General features: G+C 50.6%; 1 protein-coding gene across 2 annotated transcripts in view; it reads left to right on the plus strand.

Annotated features, from left to right (window-relative positions):
* The window catches only part of SMURF1 (SMAD specific E3 ubiquitin protein ligase 1), a 108,468-nt gene extending 90,678 nt beyond the window's left edge, over positions 1–17,790 (plus strand). The window contains exons 12-18 of one of the 2 annotated variants that reach the window (XM_028088425.2): positions 6,137–6,251; positions 7,385–7,563; positions 8,779–8,916; positions 10,111–10,231; positions 11,174–11,375; positions 12,374–12,458; positions 14,492–17,790. In XM_028088425.2, coding sequence (XP_027944226.1) covers positions 6,137–6,251; positions 7,385–7,563; positions 8,779–8,916; positions 10,111–10,231; positions 11,174–11,375; positions 12,374–12,458; positions 14,492–14,591 — 940 coding nt within the window. In that variant the 3' untranslated portion in view covers positions 14,592–17,790. The remainder of the gene's footprint in view (positions 1–6,136; positions 6,252–7,384; positions 7,564–8,778; positions 8,917–10,110; positions 10,232–11,173; positions 11,376–12,373; positions 12,459–14,491) is intronic. The other variant, XM_028088426.2, reaches the window with a different exon arrangement.
* Positions 17,791–18,556: the final 766 nt, after the last annotated feature.

Below are 18,556 nucleotides of genomic sequence, written 5' to 3' on the forward strand. Positions count from 1 at the left end.
CAGCGGGGAGTGGGAGAGGGAGAAACAGGTGTCCCGCTGAGCAGGGAGCCTGGTGCAGGGCTCGATCCCAGGACCCTGGGATCGTGACCCGAGCCAAAGGCAGACGCTTAACGGCTGAGCCACCCAGGCGCCCCAAGAAAGTAATTTTCATTCAGACCTTTGAAAACATTGCTGTCCTGTCTTCCAGCACCCAGTGTCACAGAGCGGGTGGTCTGATGACAATCTGATTTTAGTCCTTCCTTCACCAGAAGTAATTTAGCCCCATCCAGGACCACCCATCATCCAGAGTCTACTGCCTTTTTTCTATTTTTCTCCCCCCTTCCCTTCCTTACTTCCTGCTGACATGTAATCCACCACCACCATCACTGCCTTGCTCCTCTTTCCATTTGTTGCACTTGTCCAGCAAAACCTCCAACAGTCCCATCCTGGGGCTGCCGGGCCTCGGCTGAGCAGCGGCGGGTAGCTGGAGGAAGATGCCCGCCACACTGCTGGCCTCTGTCCCCCTTAGGGACGCCAGCCTCCGGGAGGGCTCAGCGGCCTCTGCAGCCGTGCCGTGCTTCTGTCGATGCTTCTCTCGCCTCCCGCCTGTGCGTGTCCTCAGACCTCTCCCTCGCTCCCGCCCACCTTCGCTCTCAGCTGCTGACTCTGCTTCCCTTTAACTGAGGACACAGAAGCAAAGTAGAGAGTATTTCCTCACTGCCACCAAATATCCAGTCTGCCAGCATCTAGACCCATGGGGCCCCATATGCCCTGCGTGGCCCTCAATGGCCCAGGTGTGTTCCCATAGAAGAGCGGCCCTGCCCCTCGCACAACGCGGCCAGGTCCTCATGCTCCTACTGTTGTTCGCATCTATCTCATTTCCTCAGAATGTTCCTTTCTCTCGGGTCAGTCTCATCGCCGTACGCGTGTGCTACCACTACTCCCTTCTTAAATAAACATGCCCCCCCGACCTTCGCTGGACGCTGTATCCCCTCCCTGTGTACGCTTTAAGGAGGCCCTAAAGGCAAATAGAGCAAAGTAAAAAGAAAAGCAATGAGAAATTCCAAGGCAAACACAAATTTGTTAAAAACTACTCCCTCGGTCACTGACCTGTTTCTCTGTTCTCCTTGGAGCAGAATCCCTCGCCAGAGCTGTGCGCATCCCCAGCCCTGCTTCCACATCCCTCGCTTCTTCTCTACACCCCCTCCCCCGCTGTCCTCAGCAAACGTTTCTGGCCTCTGAAGCTCCCTGGTCGGGGATCCCCCCCAGCCTCCCTCTCCCCCGACCCCACGATGACTCTGTGGCCTTCATCTGTCCTGCTCTGTCAGCAGCATCTGACATCGTTGGTCACTCCCTATTCTCGAAGCACTTTTTCCACTCGATTCTGGGACGCCACCCTCTCTCTGTTTGCCTCCTGCCAGTGCCCTGTGCGGGTGCTCCTCACCCCGGAGCATCAGCAGCCCCTGGCTCAGTCCCAGGGTCGCCTGAGTGCGCCCTGGGTTCCGTCTCTGAGCCTGGACCCCGCCCCTCGCCCCCCTCAACCCCGCACCTGTTTGTCCTGGGCTCTTCTTAGGGATTTGTAAAGCCTCCTAAACCTAATGGTCCCGAATCTCTTATGGCCCCTCATACTAGCTTCTTGTTTCTCCTTCCTCGGTGCCCAGCCCGCCCTCACGCCCTCCCTTGTCACCTCCCAGAGCTCCACCCGTGGCCCTCGGCAGAGAGCCCTGTCCAGATCACCTGTGGCCCCTCTGCCCCCCCCCCCCGCCCCCCGCTGCCCCTCACTGCCCTGCACAGGCCGCCGCCAGCTTTCTGGAGACTCTGCCGGTCCTCCCCCGGCCCCAGGCTCCCAGCTAACACCCCACAGGTCGCCCCCAGGCCTGGCCCATGGCCTCTGCCCTCTGGCCTCTGCCCTCTGGCCGCTGCTCTCTTGCGGCGGCCTCCCTCGGCCCTTTGCCTTCGTGTCCCCTCGGCCTAGAGTGTCCCGAGATTGTCACGTAGCTTATTCCTTCTGTCCTCTGGGGTCTGCTCACACGGTCCCTCCCTGCCCCCGAGCTCCCCGCGTTCCCCCGGGGCCGCGGCCGGCGCCCGGGAGTGCTCCTGACCCCGCCGGGTCCCCAGGTCCCAGAAGAGCCCCTCCCGACAGGGGTCCGGGGTCCCCCGAAGCAGCGCCTTTTCCTGCTCACGGGACCTCCTGTCTTCCGCTTCCCTGCTTTGCTCTTGCTGAAGGGCCTGTTACCCCGACCTGGACTCCCTGGACGGACCCTTCCGGTCCCTCCTCTTTTCATTTCCCATCTTGGCTTGTTTTCCCCCTGCTTCTGGGAGATTCCAACTTCCAGTGCTGTTTTCTTCCAGCCTGTTTTCTTAACGTGAGCAGAAGCGGTGGTTCTGAGCAGTCTAGTTTATTTTCTCTTGCTCATCCCCGAGTTGTTGTTTTATTGCAGTATACTTGACATACAGTGTGACGTTAGTTTCAGGTGTGCAACACAGGGTTTCCTAAATGCTCTGCTCCCAGGTGTGGCCGCCACCTGTCACCGTCCAGCGAGCGCTGCCGCCCGGCCGCTGACCGTGACCCTATGCTGTGCCCTTTCTCCCCGTGATTCTGCCTCGTTCCCGCACCTCCCCCCCCTTCACCCATTTCGTGACCCCCTCCCCAGCCCCCTCACCTCCGGCAACCATCCGTTCTCTGTCTTTACGGGTCTGTTTCTGCTTTGTTCCTTTGCTTTGTTGTATTTTTTAGATTCCACATGTAAGTGAAATCATATGGTATTTGTGTTTCTCTGTCTGACTTAGTTCACTCAGCATCATACCCTCTGGGTCCATCCATGTGGTCACGAATGGCAAGCTCTCATCATCTTTTATGATTCACATTCCCTGGTGTGTGTACATCCATCCCATCCTTACCCGTTCGTCTGTCCGTGGACACTGAAGTTGCTTCCATATCTTGGCTGTTGTAAATAATGCTGCAGTAAGCACAGGAGCGCTTATGACTTTTTTGAATTAGTGTCTCCATTTTCTTTGGGTAAATACCCAGTAGTGGAATTACTGGATTACATGGTATTTCTATTTTTAATTCTTGGAGGAACCTCCATACTGTTGTCCACAGTGGTCGCATTGCTCCAGCACTTTTTTATCTTTTTATGTTATCATAACATACTCATGTATTGATTCCATGGTAACAAAATATAAAATGAGAAAAATTATCACCCATGACGGAGTCTTCACGTGACTGAATGTTCTTCAAGAACACCCCTATAATTTGTGTGCTCTTGTAAGAATTGTGTCTATTCATTAACCATTAAATGTCAAGACTCCACCATGTACAAGGCACTAGGGATACAATAATAAAGTTAACGTGTTCTCTGGCCCCTTCACCCCTCCAAAGTCTCCATCCAAAGGTGTTCTCAGTCTCATGAGGTACAGACATTAATGAAAGAATTACACAAGTAATTCTAAAACCCCAGCTCTGGTAGAGGCTACCAAGGAGGCCCCTGTGTCTTGGGAAGTCAGGGGGACAGAACAGTGTCACATGCTCTCCATTTACGGGCAAATTCTCAGCCCTACAGCAGCTACCCCAAGAAAAATTATGTTCTGACAAGCATTATAAGTGGCCCAATTATAACTGGTTTCTGGGTAGAGCTGGGATTTTTTTTTCAGCAGCCAAACGAAAAGAATTAAAAAGCAAGAAGTCACGATCTGCCCTTTGGCCCTGGATAGAATCATGCCTCCACCTTTTGCGCACTGCCTGTCTCTGCCCTCCTCCCGCCCTCCTGCCAAGTCCACCGGGGATAAAGGGTGCAGACAGGCATGCGTTTGCCTAGCAGTGAGCTCACATCAGCACCAGCTCTCCATGGGAAATATTTTTCCTTTCACGACTACCCCAAGGTTCTTCCTTGAAATTCTCAATCTTGATGCTAGCAACCATCTTTCTTTTGGCAAACGTAACGTCTGCTGGCCCTTGATAACACAAATTCTGTCCTGGGCAAGAGGTTTAGGTTTTCTGTCCCCCTTTGTAGCTGAGAATCTTCCTAGTTATATATTCATATTTGCCTCAACAGTTCAAGTCAGACCACTTGCATTTTCTCTTCTATGCTATTTCCTTTATAGTCTGAGAAATTCAGTATCCTGAACTGTTCCAACCTACTGTCGTTCCTTTGCATGGCTGGTATTACATATTCCGGCACGCATGTGAATAGCTTGGTTTCGTGTGGTAGGAGTTCTGTTCCTTCCACATAACCCGTTTTTTATCAAGTCTTCCACGTGGAGAGGTCTTTGGGGAGCTCCCTTGGTTGACGTGGTGCTCTAGTGGAAAGAGCTGTGACTGCTGGCTTTCCTGCCTCCAGCTGGGTCTTGCATTGTTTCACCCCTCAGATCCTTCCTCACGTCTACGGGGGATCAGACCTATCTCGGAGAGCCATGGAGAAATTTAAATCCCGTGTGTGTGTGCCTGCATTCATTATCTGGTCGATGAGAATCAGTCTACACTCACTTCCCCCGTGTTTGGTTCTGAACCATTTCCTGTGTTGTTAAAAAGCCATTTTGCCTGTGTAGTCAGCTCTCCCCCTTACCACTTCCTTAACATACCCAATACGCCTCCCTACCTCGTGCGTGACGCGGTCCGAATGTTTGCTTGTGTTTTAATCATTTCCTGTCTAGACAGTTGCAGGTCCTTGGCTTTTGAAAATGACTCTTCTCAAACGCAAACTCTAAAACTTGGGGATGAATCCAGGCCTTACAGTTGGGGAATTCTGCCTTTTTAGTAAAGAATTTTGTAACATTTGGAGTCTCATTGCTTCCAGCACGTCCTTTCTGTTTTGAGTTTGATACATAATTTTGTCGTGGTCTGATCTTTTTTTGTGTATTCTCACAGTGTTCTTGGATTATTTGCACGTGTGCTTATCCTTTCATAATGTTTCTCAATTCTCTGCCTTTTCTATTTGACAGAGTAAGAACTTCCAGAATAGAACTTGGGGCTGTTTATCTTAATGAAATGTATCCATTTGAAAGGAATTTTGAATAGAAAGAAGAAAAGAGTCTTTGTTAAAAGTGCCACAGGTGCTTCTGTATGGTCTTCCCCACATTTTCCCCACATTCCTGCAGATTCTATTGAGAATGCTTGTTTTGTTTGATGGTTTCTGATTTGGGGCTTTTTTTTTATAATGATTGGAATATACAGGAATTCTGAAAATAATTTATTCTTAGATCTCCCATCCAGATTTTAGAACCATTAGAATTAAAGTATTAAGCTTGTTTTTTAAATTATAAAAGCAATAAACGTTGGGGTGCCTGGGGGGCTCAGTCGGTTGAGCGTCTGACTCCTGATTTGGGCCCAGGTCACAGTCTCAGGGTGGTGAGATCGAGTCCCACGTTGGGCTGTCTGCTGGGCGTGGAGCCTGCTTAGGACTCTCTCTCCCCCTCTCCCTCTGCCCCTTCCCTGCTTCTGTGCTCTCTCTCTCAAAAGAAAAAAAAAAAGCAGTAAATGTTTATGGCAAAAGATAAGAATTCGACAAGATAGGAGATTATGAAGGGCAAAAGTCATTCTTAATCCATCTTCCCACAAATATCTTCTCCTCACGTAAGTGTTGATAACACGTTGCAATTGGAAATTTAAAAACTTTCTAGAAAGAAGCAAAAGAAAACTGCAAATGCCCCGGAATGCTAATTATCGTTAATTACTGTCAGTGTGTCCTGTACATCTTCCTCCACTTTCTTGCGTAGATATCCTTCCTGTTTTGTGTATATGTGCGCGCACTCGCACTCTTTCTAAAATAAAAGTAGGATCTCTCGTACTTTTGTCCGTTATTACCGCATCATGAACATCATCACCTGAGATGTGGACCTTTGCACAGTAGCAGAGAACATCTTTAGCTGAGGTGACACGGTAACTGTCGAGAACACTGCCCTTGGGAGGCGGTCCTGACTCTAGGCCGCCGTGGGTCTTCCTCAGCTTCAGAGCTGTGGGGGATCTGGGCCAGAAAAGCCATCTCTCATTCGACCAGAAGCAAGTTGTTACTTCCCAGTCTGCGCAAGTCACCTTCTCTCAGAGCAGGGTATCCTGCCGGTGGGGCCTTCCAGGGCTCAGGGAATCAGTCCTTTTGGTAAGACAGAAGACCGGACACTTCCGCACGTATAAAATGACTCATTGTTTTTTTTTTCCTAGGGAGTGGCTTTATTTATTGTGCCACGAAATGTTGAATCCGTACTATGGACTCTTCCAGTATTCTACGGACAACATTTACATGTTGCAGATCAACCCAGACTCTTCAATCAACCCCGTAAGTATTCACGAGTAAAGAGGGAGCAAATAGGAACATTTTTTAAAATGGATTTTCAGGTTTGGTCTCTATCCTTGGTTTACTCGTTGTAGACTTAAGAGTCTCTGGTAAATAGACACTGAGAAGGAGAGTGGGAACTGGAGTAACGTGGCTGATTTCTCTCCCGTGTGTTCTGTGCCTGGGAGCCCTGGGTATGTTATTGTCAGAGACAACAAGAGTGAAACCGAGCTGCTTCGAACACTCACAAGGCCTTTGTTGCCATTTGGGGGAACCGAGGTATGAGGACTGTATTTGTGGACCGTGTCATTCTGACACGTGGGCTATGACACCCCTCCTCCTCCCAGCCAGAAGTGGAATGTTCCATGATCGGCCTTCTTGGCCACGAGTGCTCGTGGAGGACTGTCCCCGTGGGGTGTCCCGTGGTCACCGCTGCCGGGCCCACGGCCCCTGAGGCAAAGTCTGGGGACCAGCTCTCTACAAGCGTTCAGATGTGACAGAGCAGAGTCTTTTACCAAGATGGCAGTGAGGTTTTGATGAATTCTGATTCTAATTCCGACTGAAAGCAGAGGTGTGTGTTTCCCCGTTAAAAACCAGTACAGCTCTGGTTTTTCTGCTTCATGTGCAGAGACTTTTCCTTTATGTTCCTTTTTTGTTTTTTCTTCCTTCTTTGGGTTTTTTTCTCTTCCGCTTTCCCCCAGGGACTCGGGAGGGATGGTAGAAGGCGGGGAATTGCCCTCTGCTCTCCTTCTCGGTAACGCAGTGCACTCGGGCGCCCTGCACTTAGAAGGGCCTCTGCTTGGTTTGAGTCTGCGGCTGCCCTTTGAATTCGTAATTTTTGAGTAAGGGGTGTTCTGCGTTTTCCTTTTACACTGAGTGCCACAAATGATGTAGCAATCCCGAGGAGGTGTTTGCACTCGGGGCCTATCAAATACTCAGATGATCTATAAAGACGTGCTCTGGGTTTTGACTACCTGACCAGCCTTCTTTCCTCCATCTGTGAGCACAACCTGTGAGTAACCAACCGAGTCAGATGGGACAGTTCGTTCTCCCAAGAAGCTTGGAGAAAGCACAAAGGTATCTACTTCGGCTCGGCCTTTTCCTACTGAATTCGTGTTCTCTGGTGCCCCCTACAGGACCATCTGTCTTATTTCCATTTTGTGGGCCGGATCATGGGTCTCGCCGTGTTTCACGGCCACTACATAAATGGGGGCTTCACGGTTCCCTTCTATAAGCAGCTACTGGGAAAACCCATCCAGCTCTCGGATTTGGAGTCGGTGGACCCAGAGTTACATAAGAGCTTAGTATGGATTCTGTAAGTACAGCCTCACTGTTCAGTGAATGCATTGCCACTGTCTCGTACACCGGATAGAATTGTTCTGTATGCGTGTGTGTGTGCGCATGTGAATGTTTTTTGAGGGGTGGGTGTGAAGTTGGAGAAGAGAAATAAAGAAAATGCTGTTTTACAACCAGAAACGTAAAAGTAGATTGAGTAAGAAATACTCAGTTGACTTAATGTTCTTCATGATGTTTGGCCAGTTTCACTTCATAGACTGATTTCTTTTGTTGTCCCCTCAAATTATTAAGGAAGGATCACAAGTGTTAGTCCCCCGAGCCTCATAGGTGGGTGGCTGGTTTGCTTTTGACTCTCTGGGGGGGGGGTCTCCAGTTAATCTCTGGAGGGAAAGTATCAAAAACAAAATTAGTATCGAAGTACCTTATGTCAAAACATTTGATACAAGAAGAGGATCAGGAAAAATTCTAGTCACCTTTGTTTTAGAATTCTCCTAAAACGCTCTTGAATGCAGCTGGCCCCCTTCCACGGTGACCGTGGGTGCTGCCGCAGGTCCTTGTCAGTGAGCTGATGCCACGGGAGCGAGAGACCCAGGCTCTGGCAGAGGGAGGACGTGCCGAGGACCTGAACTCAGTTGCGTCCTGCGCTCTGTTGGCCCGCGGCCCCTGCTGGGAACGGGCAGTCTGCGGGGGGTAGGGCCTCCAGCCCGTACGTAGGAGATCTTTCACTCTGTGTTTCAAGAAGTGCGGCAGGCGGAGGAGTCTGTTTGAACTCTCAAGGGCTACTCTGTGTGAATGGCTGCCTTACAAGGGGGGACCGTATCGTCTAGGTGTGTCTCCCTGCAGGTTGCTTTTCCTTTGACTCAGTTGACTCTTCATGAATCCCTCCCTCTGTTCAGAGACTCAGTTGACAAAGCAATCAGGTCACCGTGTCTTGTAAGATCACGGAATGATAGAGCTACCATCACCATCCTGCGAAGGGGGAAGCTGAGAGTCAAGGGCACATCTGGATGTGGAGCTGGGGTCCCCCGCCTCCTCCCAGGGCCTGCCCCCCTGCCCAGGCACGGGCTCTGTGTCTGCCCGAGGCTCCTCTCTCCTCCCTCCTGCAGCTCCGGGGTGTCAGTCAGTAAATGCCATCTGTCTGTCTGTGCCCCGGATTGTTCCCGCTCCTGTTCTCTTCCCTGCTGTATAAAAGCGGCAAAGATCTGACATCCGTCTTCTGTCCTAACTTTGACAGAGAGAACGATATCACCCCTGTGCTGGACCACACTTTCTGTGTGGAACACAATGCTTTCGGGAGGATTCTTCAGCACGAACTGAAACCCAATGGCCGAAACGTTCCTGTCACAGAGGAGAACAAGAAAGAATATGTCCGGTAATGTTCCAGGGAACCTTGGTGGCCGCTGGTGGGGCCTCCGGGTGCCCGGGACCGTCTTGGGCATGGCTGGGTCCACATTTAGATGGTCAAGGCTCCTTCGCTGTTAGAGGCTTCCCTGTCCCCGCCGGCATTTGTGGCCAGAATCACATAACTGTCGGGTTCAGCAGTGGGAGCTCTGCATGGAGGAGGCCCGATGCCACCAGGCTTGACCTGTTGAAGGGACAGTAATGACCCCCGAGCCCAAGTGGCGGAATGGATTGCCAAGTGGCCTCCTGATTCTGGGTGTGAAGGTGGTGAGCGCAGGAGAGAATGGAGCCTAGAAGTTTCCTTGAGCTCAGTCTCAAGGAAGTCTCCTCCATTGTGGTCCCACCTCTGACGGCAAAGAAATGACATGTCACTTACACTGGAAATCTGGAAGCATATGGGCGCGTTGGAGTGCTTGGGCGGCCAGACTGGTGTGTGGCTCTCACGGCATCCCCATATCTTATTTTTAAATCTACTTTTTTTTTATTTTTATTTTTTTTTTTAAGATTTTATTTATTCATTCATGAGAGACAGAGGGAGAGAGAGAGAGAGAAGCAGAGAGAGAAGCAGGCTCCCAAGGAGAAGGGAGCCCGATGCGGGACTCGATCCCAGGACCCTGGGATCATGACCTGAGCCGAAGGCAGACGCTTAACCATCTGAGCCACCCAGGCGCCCTAAATCTACTTTTTTTTTAAAGAATTTTATTTATTTATTTGACAGAGACACAGCGAGAGAGGGAACACAAGCAGGGGGAGTGGGAGAGGGAGAAGCAGGCTTCCTGCTGAGCAGGGAGCCCAATGTGGGGGCTCGATCCCAGGACCCTGGGACCATGACCTGAGCCAAAGGCAGACGCTTAACGACTGAGCCACCCAGGTGCCCCTAAGTCTACTTTTTAAAATGATGGCACTTGCTGTAACAGGTCAGGTCAATTCCTAGTCCTGTTTTTAGTAAAGCATCAGAATGTGTCAAGGCCTGTGCTGACTTATTTTTAACCCGATCTTAACAGCTGCTGGGGGTTTCATTCCCCCCCCATCGGCCCCACCCCCACCCCGGGAGGCCTGGCAGCAGGGCGTTAGGTTCAGCAGATGATGGCAGAACCCACTACAGAGGAAAAGTTGTTCTTGTGAACCGTTTGCATTGCCTCCAACTTGTGAATTTGTCCTTCAGGTTGTATGTAAACTGGAGGTTCATGAGAGGGATCGAAGCCCAGTTCTTAGCTCTTCAGAAAGGGTTTAATGAACTCATTCCTCAACACTTGCTGAAGCCTTTTGACCAGAAGGAACTAGAGGTACGTGCTCACTGGGCCAAGCCAAGTCCGCGTTCAAGGTTGTGAAAGTGGTCAGTGTTTTCTTGTTTTACACATGGCAGCAGAGTGAGGCTCACCTGTTCCCCAGCAAGGCCAGGGGTTTTTGGGGTTCCAGGATACCAGGGCTAGAGTGAGCGGGGCGTCGAGGGCATCTGAGCCTGTTTAGGATCAGGCCACGTGTCTCTCTGCTTGGCGGCAGCCAGCCCAGATCCTTCTCTGGACATTGTGCAGGGTGTTCTGTGGCTTATCCTATTTTTCAGGATCTCTAGCAGTGGAGGTTCCGAACCGCCTCCTGTGTACTCACCTTGGATCGAGGAAATTATCTCGTGTATAACCAGATTCTCCCAGCATGTCAGCTTTCTGTTTTTGTTCTGGCTATTATTAGCCTTGGAACAAAGTATTATTGTCTCCTGTAATCACACTTCATCTGCTTGAACATAGCGGTTCATTCATCTCTTACCCACCTCCGATGCCAAATGGCTCAGGGCTGTGAAATCCTTCTGTCTTTCTGTCCCCGGCGAGGCGCCTCCCACCGCGGGCAGACACGTGCACACGACTCCAGCCACGGTCCCTCCGCTCAGCCTTCGAGCTCTGCCTGTCCCAGCCCCCGAAGTCCCTGGGATGTGGCCCCATTTTACAGTCCGCCCCTTCGGTCTTGCCAGTTGGTTCTTTCGTACCGACTCCTTGCGCAACACCGCGAACGCAGACGTGGTTGTAACAAAACCCCCAGGCTGGGGGTGGGAAAGCAGCCTGGGGTGGCAGCATCGGGCACACTGCTGATCTCCCTGCTTGTCCAAGTCTGGGGCTTGTTTGTTCAGACACAATAAGTTCCCTCCTCTCATGTCCTGGGAACTGGGGTAGGGGGGGTGTCTTGACCCTGGTTCATACGTTTGAGGACTAACTTGCTGCCGAACGCCTTCCCAGCTGATCATCGGTGGCCTGGATAAAATCGACGTGAGCGACTGGAAGTCCAACACGCGGCTGAAGCACTGCGTGGCCGACAGCAACATCGTCCGGTGGTTCTGGCAGGCTGTGGAGACCTTCGACGAGGAGAGGAGGGCCAGGCTCCTGCAGTTCGTGACCGGGTCCACTCGGGTCCCTCTCCAAGGCTTCAAGGCTTTGCAAGGTGACTGGCCTGGAGGCGGGGCTCCTGGCCCCACGCATCTCCCCTAGGCACGTCCCTCTGGCGAGGCTTTGGGGAAAGAAATCAGAGTTTTTAAATGCACCGTGGATTCGTTTCTGAGTCTTCTGATAGCAGCTCTCTCACTGCAGTCCTGAGTGTGAGGGGGAGAGGCCTGGCCTGGGCATCAGGAGATGGAGTCTCTGGCTACCGTGTTGGTCATTAGTGCCAGGGGCCCTCCCTGGGCCTCAGTTTCGTCCTCTGTGCACATGCACTGCCTGATGGGCTCCACCGATGGGTATGCATCCTGTCTCTCGGCCCTTCTGACTGTGATAAAAAAAAAAAAAAGTGATATCCAGATTTTTGATAACCCTGAGAGCCAGAAGGAAAAAGTTGAATAATAATAGTATATTAAGACCTAGTAAATGGAATTTTGCGTATTAATAGTGATAGCAAATATATTTCACATGGGGAATGTTCCCGGTAGACTTTTCCATATTTCGAGGACTGCTCGGGGTGACAGAGGTTCCTTCCATCCCCTGGGCTCTCGTCCCAGGTGTCTGTGTCTTTTCTCTTCCCCTCCTACTTCTGCCTGCGGAGATTTCGTGGCCCCGTATCTTGCTTTTTGTTATAACTCTGCTGCCTCTGCCAGGAGTGGGCCTGCTTGCTGAAAATTTGTTAAAAACACAACAACCAAAAACACATCACTGGTAGTTTAAGGATTTTTCCCCTTCAGATACCCCCACTTGAGCGGGGAGGAGACAGGAGGAGCGTCCTCACCAGTCCTCGCTCTGCCCCTGTGGTTTTCTAGAACGTCTGGTACAGGTCCCTGGATGGCCACTGTCAGCATATGCGAAGCCAGGTGGAGGCTCACGCTACCTCGTGAAGTGTGCATGTGACCCTCCGGCAGGACGGCCCGCCTGGGCACGGGGCCGAGGGTGTGCTTGGCGGTGGGGCCCGGGCCCTGCCTCTGACGTGCATTAACTAGAATGTTTTCTCGTAAGGTTCTACAGGCGCGGCAGGGCCCCGGCTCTTCACCATCCACCTGATCGACGCCAACACAGACAACCTTCCGAAGGCCCACACCTGGTAAGGCCCTTCCCCTGGGAGCCCATCTCCACGGTGTGCCACCCTACGCATGACTTGTCTAAGCTCTTTTCTTCTGTGGAGCACTCTGCTCCCCTTATCAGCATCCCAGGACCCCTGGCGATGGCCCCGGTGTCAGATGGAACGAGCACTCGGCTGTGGGTCACAGGAGGGTTATCAGATGTCTCTGTTGTGAAACCAGTTGTGTTGCGAGATGGGATTCATGTTGGCTGGCGCTCCAGCAACTCCAGTCTTATCTTCACTGGGTCTTGCATGTGCGTGCGTGAGCACACGTCCCTCTCAGGAAAACTAGTTTTTTAATTATTTTATTTTATTTTTTAGACAGCGCATGTGTGTGTACGCACAAATGGTGGGGAGGGGCAGAGGGAGAGGGAGAATCTTAAGCAGGCTCCACGCTCAGTGTGACATGGGGCTCAGTCTCATGACCCTGAGATCGTGGCCTGAGCTGAAATCAAGAGTTGGATGCTCAACCAACCAAGCCACCCAGGCACCCCCAAAACTATAGTTTTTATTTATTGTATTTTAAAGACTTACTTAGAGCATGCGTGAGAGCAGGGGGAGGCACAGAGAAAGAGGGAGAGAGAAACCCAAGCGGACTCTGCAGTGAGCTCAGAGGCAGACACGGGGCTTGATCCCATGACCCTGAGATCATGACCTGAGTCAAAACCAAGAGTCAGACGCTTAACCAACTGAGCCACCCCAGGTGCCCCAAAACTGTAGGTTTTAATCTGGAGTTACTAGTTCACTTCCTAAGACCCCATTTTCCTTCTTGGAACTTAGTCTATGATGATGCATCTTGTGTACTGAAAAATATTTCTTCCCCAAATTTTAAATAATAACCATATCAGATTATTTGTGGTTTAAAAATCAAGTTATTTACATACACGTTGTCTCAGAAACCATGTATCGAAAAGACCAGCATGTCTAGTTCAGGAGAGCCAGGTCCCGGTCATCCAGATGCATCGGGGTGTAACAGAAGGTTCCTGAGTGGGAGCCCGGGGGTGTGGCTTCAAATGTTAGCACGGTCCCAAGGCCATGGGGAGGCTGCAGCGCCTCGCCCAGCATGGCCATCACAGAAACCACGCCGTGTTGATGCTTGGCAGCTGCTTTCCTCCCCGTAAGACTCTGTCCTTTCATAGTTCAGTGTCTAGAGTAAAACAGATGTGAGAGGTGTCTTCTGATGCTAAAGCCCGCCCCGCCCCCCAAGACTATCACACCATTCAGCCCAGTTCTTCCTTGAGTAAAACCATCCTTACTTGCCTAACCCCTTGTTAATTTAGTAACTCTATGGCCTCTCTGTCAGAATTCGTATTTTTTTGGTAGTAGAGAATATCCTTCTTAAAGGGTATTTTTTTTTTAATACAACAGAAATGAATTTCCCCAGGGAAATGTTGATTCATTTCATCACTCATTTCATCTATTGATTTCATCTCAATGTCAGGGATTTGATATTTTATTAAGTTTTGAGATACAGCTTGTTTTTGCAAGAAATAGTCCAGACTGCCCCGTTTGGTCTCAGATCAAGTCACGAGGATCAGCTAGACATGCCGTAAATTGTTCGTGGTGATCTGACTACCGGCCGGTCTGGATCACAGAGCTCTCTGCAAAGGTGGTATTCCTCGTACCGAGAAATAGTTTCTTCCAAAGACAACAAACAAAACCAGCTGAGAGCTTTGTCCTCATATAACCAGGAAATAGTAAATAGTTTAATTTTGGTTTTCAAGATCTTGGGGTCTATGTTGCTGTGTGTTCGATGAAAAAAATCTCTGCTTTCAAAGCAGAAAAGGACTGGTTGGGGGGGGGAGTAGAAAACTTGCCTCCACCTCTTTATCCCAACGAGGCGATGAGATGCTTCCCGTCTTGGCTCCGTCCTGCCTATCTACGTTCTCTCTCTCTCTCTCTCTGCCGGCTCGGGGCCACAAATGCACTGCTCCCGCCTGTCCTTGTCCTTGAAGCAGGTCCTACGTCCGGATCACCCCCAGCGGTGACTCTCTCGCTCTTTTGTCCTGTTCCAGCTTTAATCGGATTGACATTCCACCTTATGAATCGTATGAGAAGCTCTATGAGAAGCTGCTGACGGCCGTGGAGGAGACTTGTGGCTTTGCTGTGGAGTGAAGAGCAACCAAAGGCAACAGATTCTAGCTCATGACCACCAGACCAAAAGCAAGCTTTCTGTGTGCCTCCTACGCAGCTGGCTGAGGCCTGGGAACCCCAGATCACCGGAGGGGAAGAGTTGTCTCCCCTCCTTTTCGTTGGGGGAGCGAGGGGGGTGGGGGGACTTTGGTTGGTGGCTCCCACCCATACTTTCCTCCTTTATGACAGTACTCCCACCCCCTTCCATCACCCATCCAATAAAATGCAGCCAGGTTTAGCATTCGGCTTCGGTCACACAGGATATTCCGCTATGACTGGAACCCATATGGTGATCGGCTCACTGCCCTGTGGTCTTTATAGGAGGATCAGCCCAAAAGTTCTGGAACTGAGCTTGGCTTACTGAGGGTCCGTAACTGGTAGCTCGACTCGCTATGTGTCAAAACGGTCCCAAGGCCCGTTTTCAAGTTCAGCAGCTCAAATTCCAATCGCATCCTAGCAGCCTGCTCCAGGTAGCAGATGAATTTCTAACTGAAAAATAACCATATTGTCTAGGGGAAGTCTGCCGCAGCGGGAAGCCTGCATCAAAAGCATGCTTCCCTTTTCCCAGGGTGTTTCAGGGTATCCTGGCTGAAAAATTTGTTCTGCATAGAAAAAACTGATCTTTCCTTTTAAGAGTCCCTTTTGCCACATTATCTAATTCAAGATATTTTTTCCAGTGAAAATACCACATAACAGAGCTTATAAAAGAACAGACCAAACCAGCCTCAGATCCACGCAGCCAGTCCTGGGCTGGGGCTCCCGCACCACCTGTGTGTCGGCTGGGTCACTGAATACTAACAAAGTGTCGTGCGGAACTTGCTGAGAGCTGAACTAACAAAAAAAACGCCTGTTCTAGCTGCTGGCCTGGTGCAGACTCACCTCAAAGGGAGAGGGGGAGCGGATAACCTCATTGACTTAACCGCCCCCCACCCCCGTTACTGTTAAATGCAAACCTGACAGTGTGTGTGTTGGGGGGGGGGGCGGGGACACAGTTCCACTCTGGCTCATACCGGTCATCTTCCGAGTGTCAGAGGGCGACACTAACAGTCACCGCTCGATTCACTTGCCCAAACGTCTTCACATGCTGAGCAAGGCCAAAGCCGGCCTGGACCCCCAGTTTCTAACACCACTTTCCAATTTGCACACGACATTCAAGCAGTATTTTAACAAGGTGGTTTGAGTGGAGATCAACTTCTGTGAAGGGCGGCAGCGGCAAACTGTCCTGTTTGGTTTTTGTTGTTGTTTTTATTTTGGGGGGCAAGTGTGGGGTAATTCCTTAGCAAGACACTTCACTGTTGAAACTTTGCTGTTGGTTTTGGAGTTAGGTGTTGGCATCGAGCTGTGGGTCTGAGAGGGGTTTGGAAGGAGCTTTTTGGACGACTCTCTTTTTGCTACTAACACCTTTGGACTGTGGTGGGTTTGGAGGCCTGCTTACCCTTCTCATCTTGCTGTGGTTCTTCGGTCGGCCCCGAAGCAGTCTGTGGCTTACGTGAGCAGCTCCGGGACGTCTTGGGAGACAGGACCCGCCCCCCCCCCCCAACCGCCCTTTGGAACAAGAGGTCTGCCTGGTTTGGTGGGCCATGGGTTGCTGGCTGGGGGTTCCAAGAGTTGCGAGAGAGCGCACTTCTGGGCTACGTACGGAGGTTCCAGGGTAGAGAGGATGTCCGGTGCGACTCGCTGCAGAAGGAAAATTAAATCCATCCAGGAAGTCCAGGCCAGATTGTGGGCTTGGTCTTTCAGAAGTTCTGCCTTGCCCCAGTTGGGCTTATCTTGTTTCTCGTTTACCATGATCCTTGTGAGGGCGTTCTAGAAGCTGGCTCCCCCTGACTCTCTAGTCCTCCCTCGTAATCTTCCTCTGGCAGAGTGAGGAAATGTCAGCTACAGACCTGCCCCCAGATCGGCCTCCTCTCGGAGGTGAACCTCAATAGTGTGAGGAGGAGACCTCCACGGGAGAGCTGAAAACACCTCCAGGCTGAGGTGGGAAGGAGCACTTATTCTTCTGTGGGGTTGGCCAAAATCTGCAAGAGTTAGTGAGGAGACGAGGGTCTAGCGGGAAGGTTGAGTTTGGCTCCGTTGAGACGATCTTCCTGCTGTTGGGAGAAACAGGGGAACAGTCCTTAGAAAGCGTACCTGCCGGCCCCAGGCTGCTCGCGTGTGTCCGGAGTCAGCTCCGCAAGTGTTTCCTGTCTTGTGAGGCCGCGGTCTCTGCTTTTCTTCTCACACTTGCAACGTGGGCCCCCTCACAGCTGTGTGTCACAGTGGAGCCTGAAAGAGCAGGACGTTCCAGAGCCCTGGTTGACTCTCACCAAATGGGCCTGTCAGTGGCATTGCACTTCTAGAACCTTCACTATTAACAGTGGATTGGGCCACGCAAAGAGGAGTGTGGCCGACGGTTGGTAAAAGCTCCCGATCGCGCCACTTTGGGTCCGTGTGGACCCCGTTTCCCACGAGCTCTCGTTCGTCGCCCTCCGCGGTAGTCCCCGACCGCCCACCTGGCCCCCTCCCCTCCCCTCTTGGCCCAGAAGCTTCAGGGGCCCCACTTCCGGGCTTGCCCTCACCAGCGGTCATCAGCCGACCCTCAGGGATGTAGCAAACCACCACTCTGCCAATGCTGTAGGTAGGAAAAACAAAGGGGCTGCTCGGGGGACAGGAAGGAGAGCTCCCTTCCGAGGGGAGTCTGCCCCCCCCCCGGCGGGTTGTGCTCCCTCAGCTTGCTCGGCCGCGTGGTCCCAATTCAGGGGAGGTGGTCCTCAAACCTGAGCTGCCGGGAATGGCCTTCCGCAGAGAAAACACCCCGCCCCCAGCCCCGTCCGCAGCCAGGTGTGGGCCGCACCGCAGCCTTCCCGAAACATAGTATGAATTTTTAAAATTTGTTTATTTTTGTTTCTCAACCACTTTATAATGTATTTTTTAATTTATTTTGTAATGTCTTGTTTTTAAGTATTGCTGCTATCCTTGTTACTCCTCCCACTGTTTTTATTCCTGATTTATTTTGTGAAAATTGTACACTAATGTTCTGTTTTATGTCAAAATCAGAAGTATTTAAAGAAATACTAGTTCTATTTAATGTGGTTATGGAACCAGCTGGAAACACACAACAAACAGTGATTGTACAGCAGGCTGGACCCGGGAGGTCAGGTTCATTTTGTTACATATGCAATAAACTCACGACTTTACATTTTTTTGGTGTGGAAATGAGACTTTTTTTTTTTTTTTTTTAATCCCACAAAAAAAGAAAAGCCGTGGTTTGAAATACTGGCAAGGACCCTCTAAGGAAAAAGGACAAACTTTAGAATTGTAGAAGGGATTAATAAAAACATGGTAGTTGAAAGTGCTCTGTATCAAGCAAAAACTCGTGGGATTGAGAAAGTTTTGAATCTCTTATTTTTTCCTTTCTAATTTGGATGCCTTTTCTTTCTTTTTCTTGTATAATTGCTCCGGCTACGACCTTCAGTACTATGTTCAATATACGTAGTGAAGGGAGACATGCGGTCTCGTTCCTGACCTTCGAGGACAAACCGTCAGTCTTTCACCTTTGAGTATGATGTTAGTTGTGGGATATTTCATGTGTGCCTTGCACTGTGTTGAGGTATCTTCCTACTGTTGCTGGTTTGTTGAGTGTTTTTATCATGAAAAGGTATTGAATTTTGTCAAAATGATTTTGCTGTCAACTGAGATAATCATTTATTTTCCCTTTCATTCTGCTAATATGGCGTATTACATCGATTGATTTTTATGTCCTGAGTGATCCTTGCATTTCGGGAATCCAGCTTTGTCGTGATGTGTATAATCCTTTGTCTTACTGTGGTGTTGGGTTCAATTTGCTAATGTTTGTTGGAGGTTTTTGCATCAGTATTCCTGAGGGATACGGACTGATGGTTTTCTTGTAGTGTCTTTGTCTAGCTTTGGTATCAGGGTGGTGCTGGCCTAAGAATGAGTTAGGAAAC

Source organism: Eumetopias jubatus, unplaced genomic scaffold, assembly GCF_037043125.1.
Source record: "Eumetopias jubatus isolate StellerSeaLion01/CBP00866 unplaced genomic scaffold, mEumJub1_p1.0 scaffold_12, whole genome shotgun sequence".
In the NCBI taxonomy this organism is placed as follows: Eukaryota; Metazoa; Chordata; class Mammalia; order Carnivora; family Otariidae; genus Eumetopias; species Eumetopias jubatus.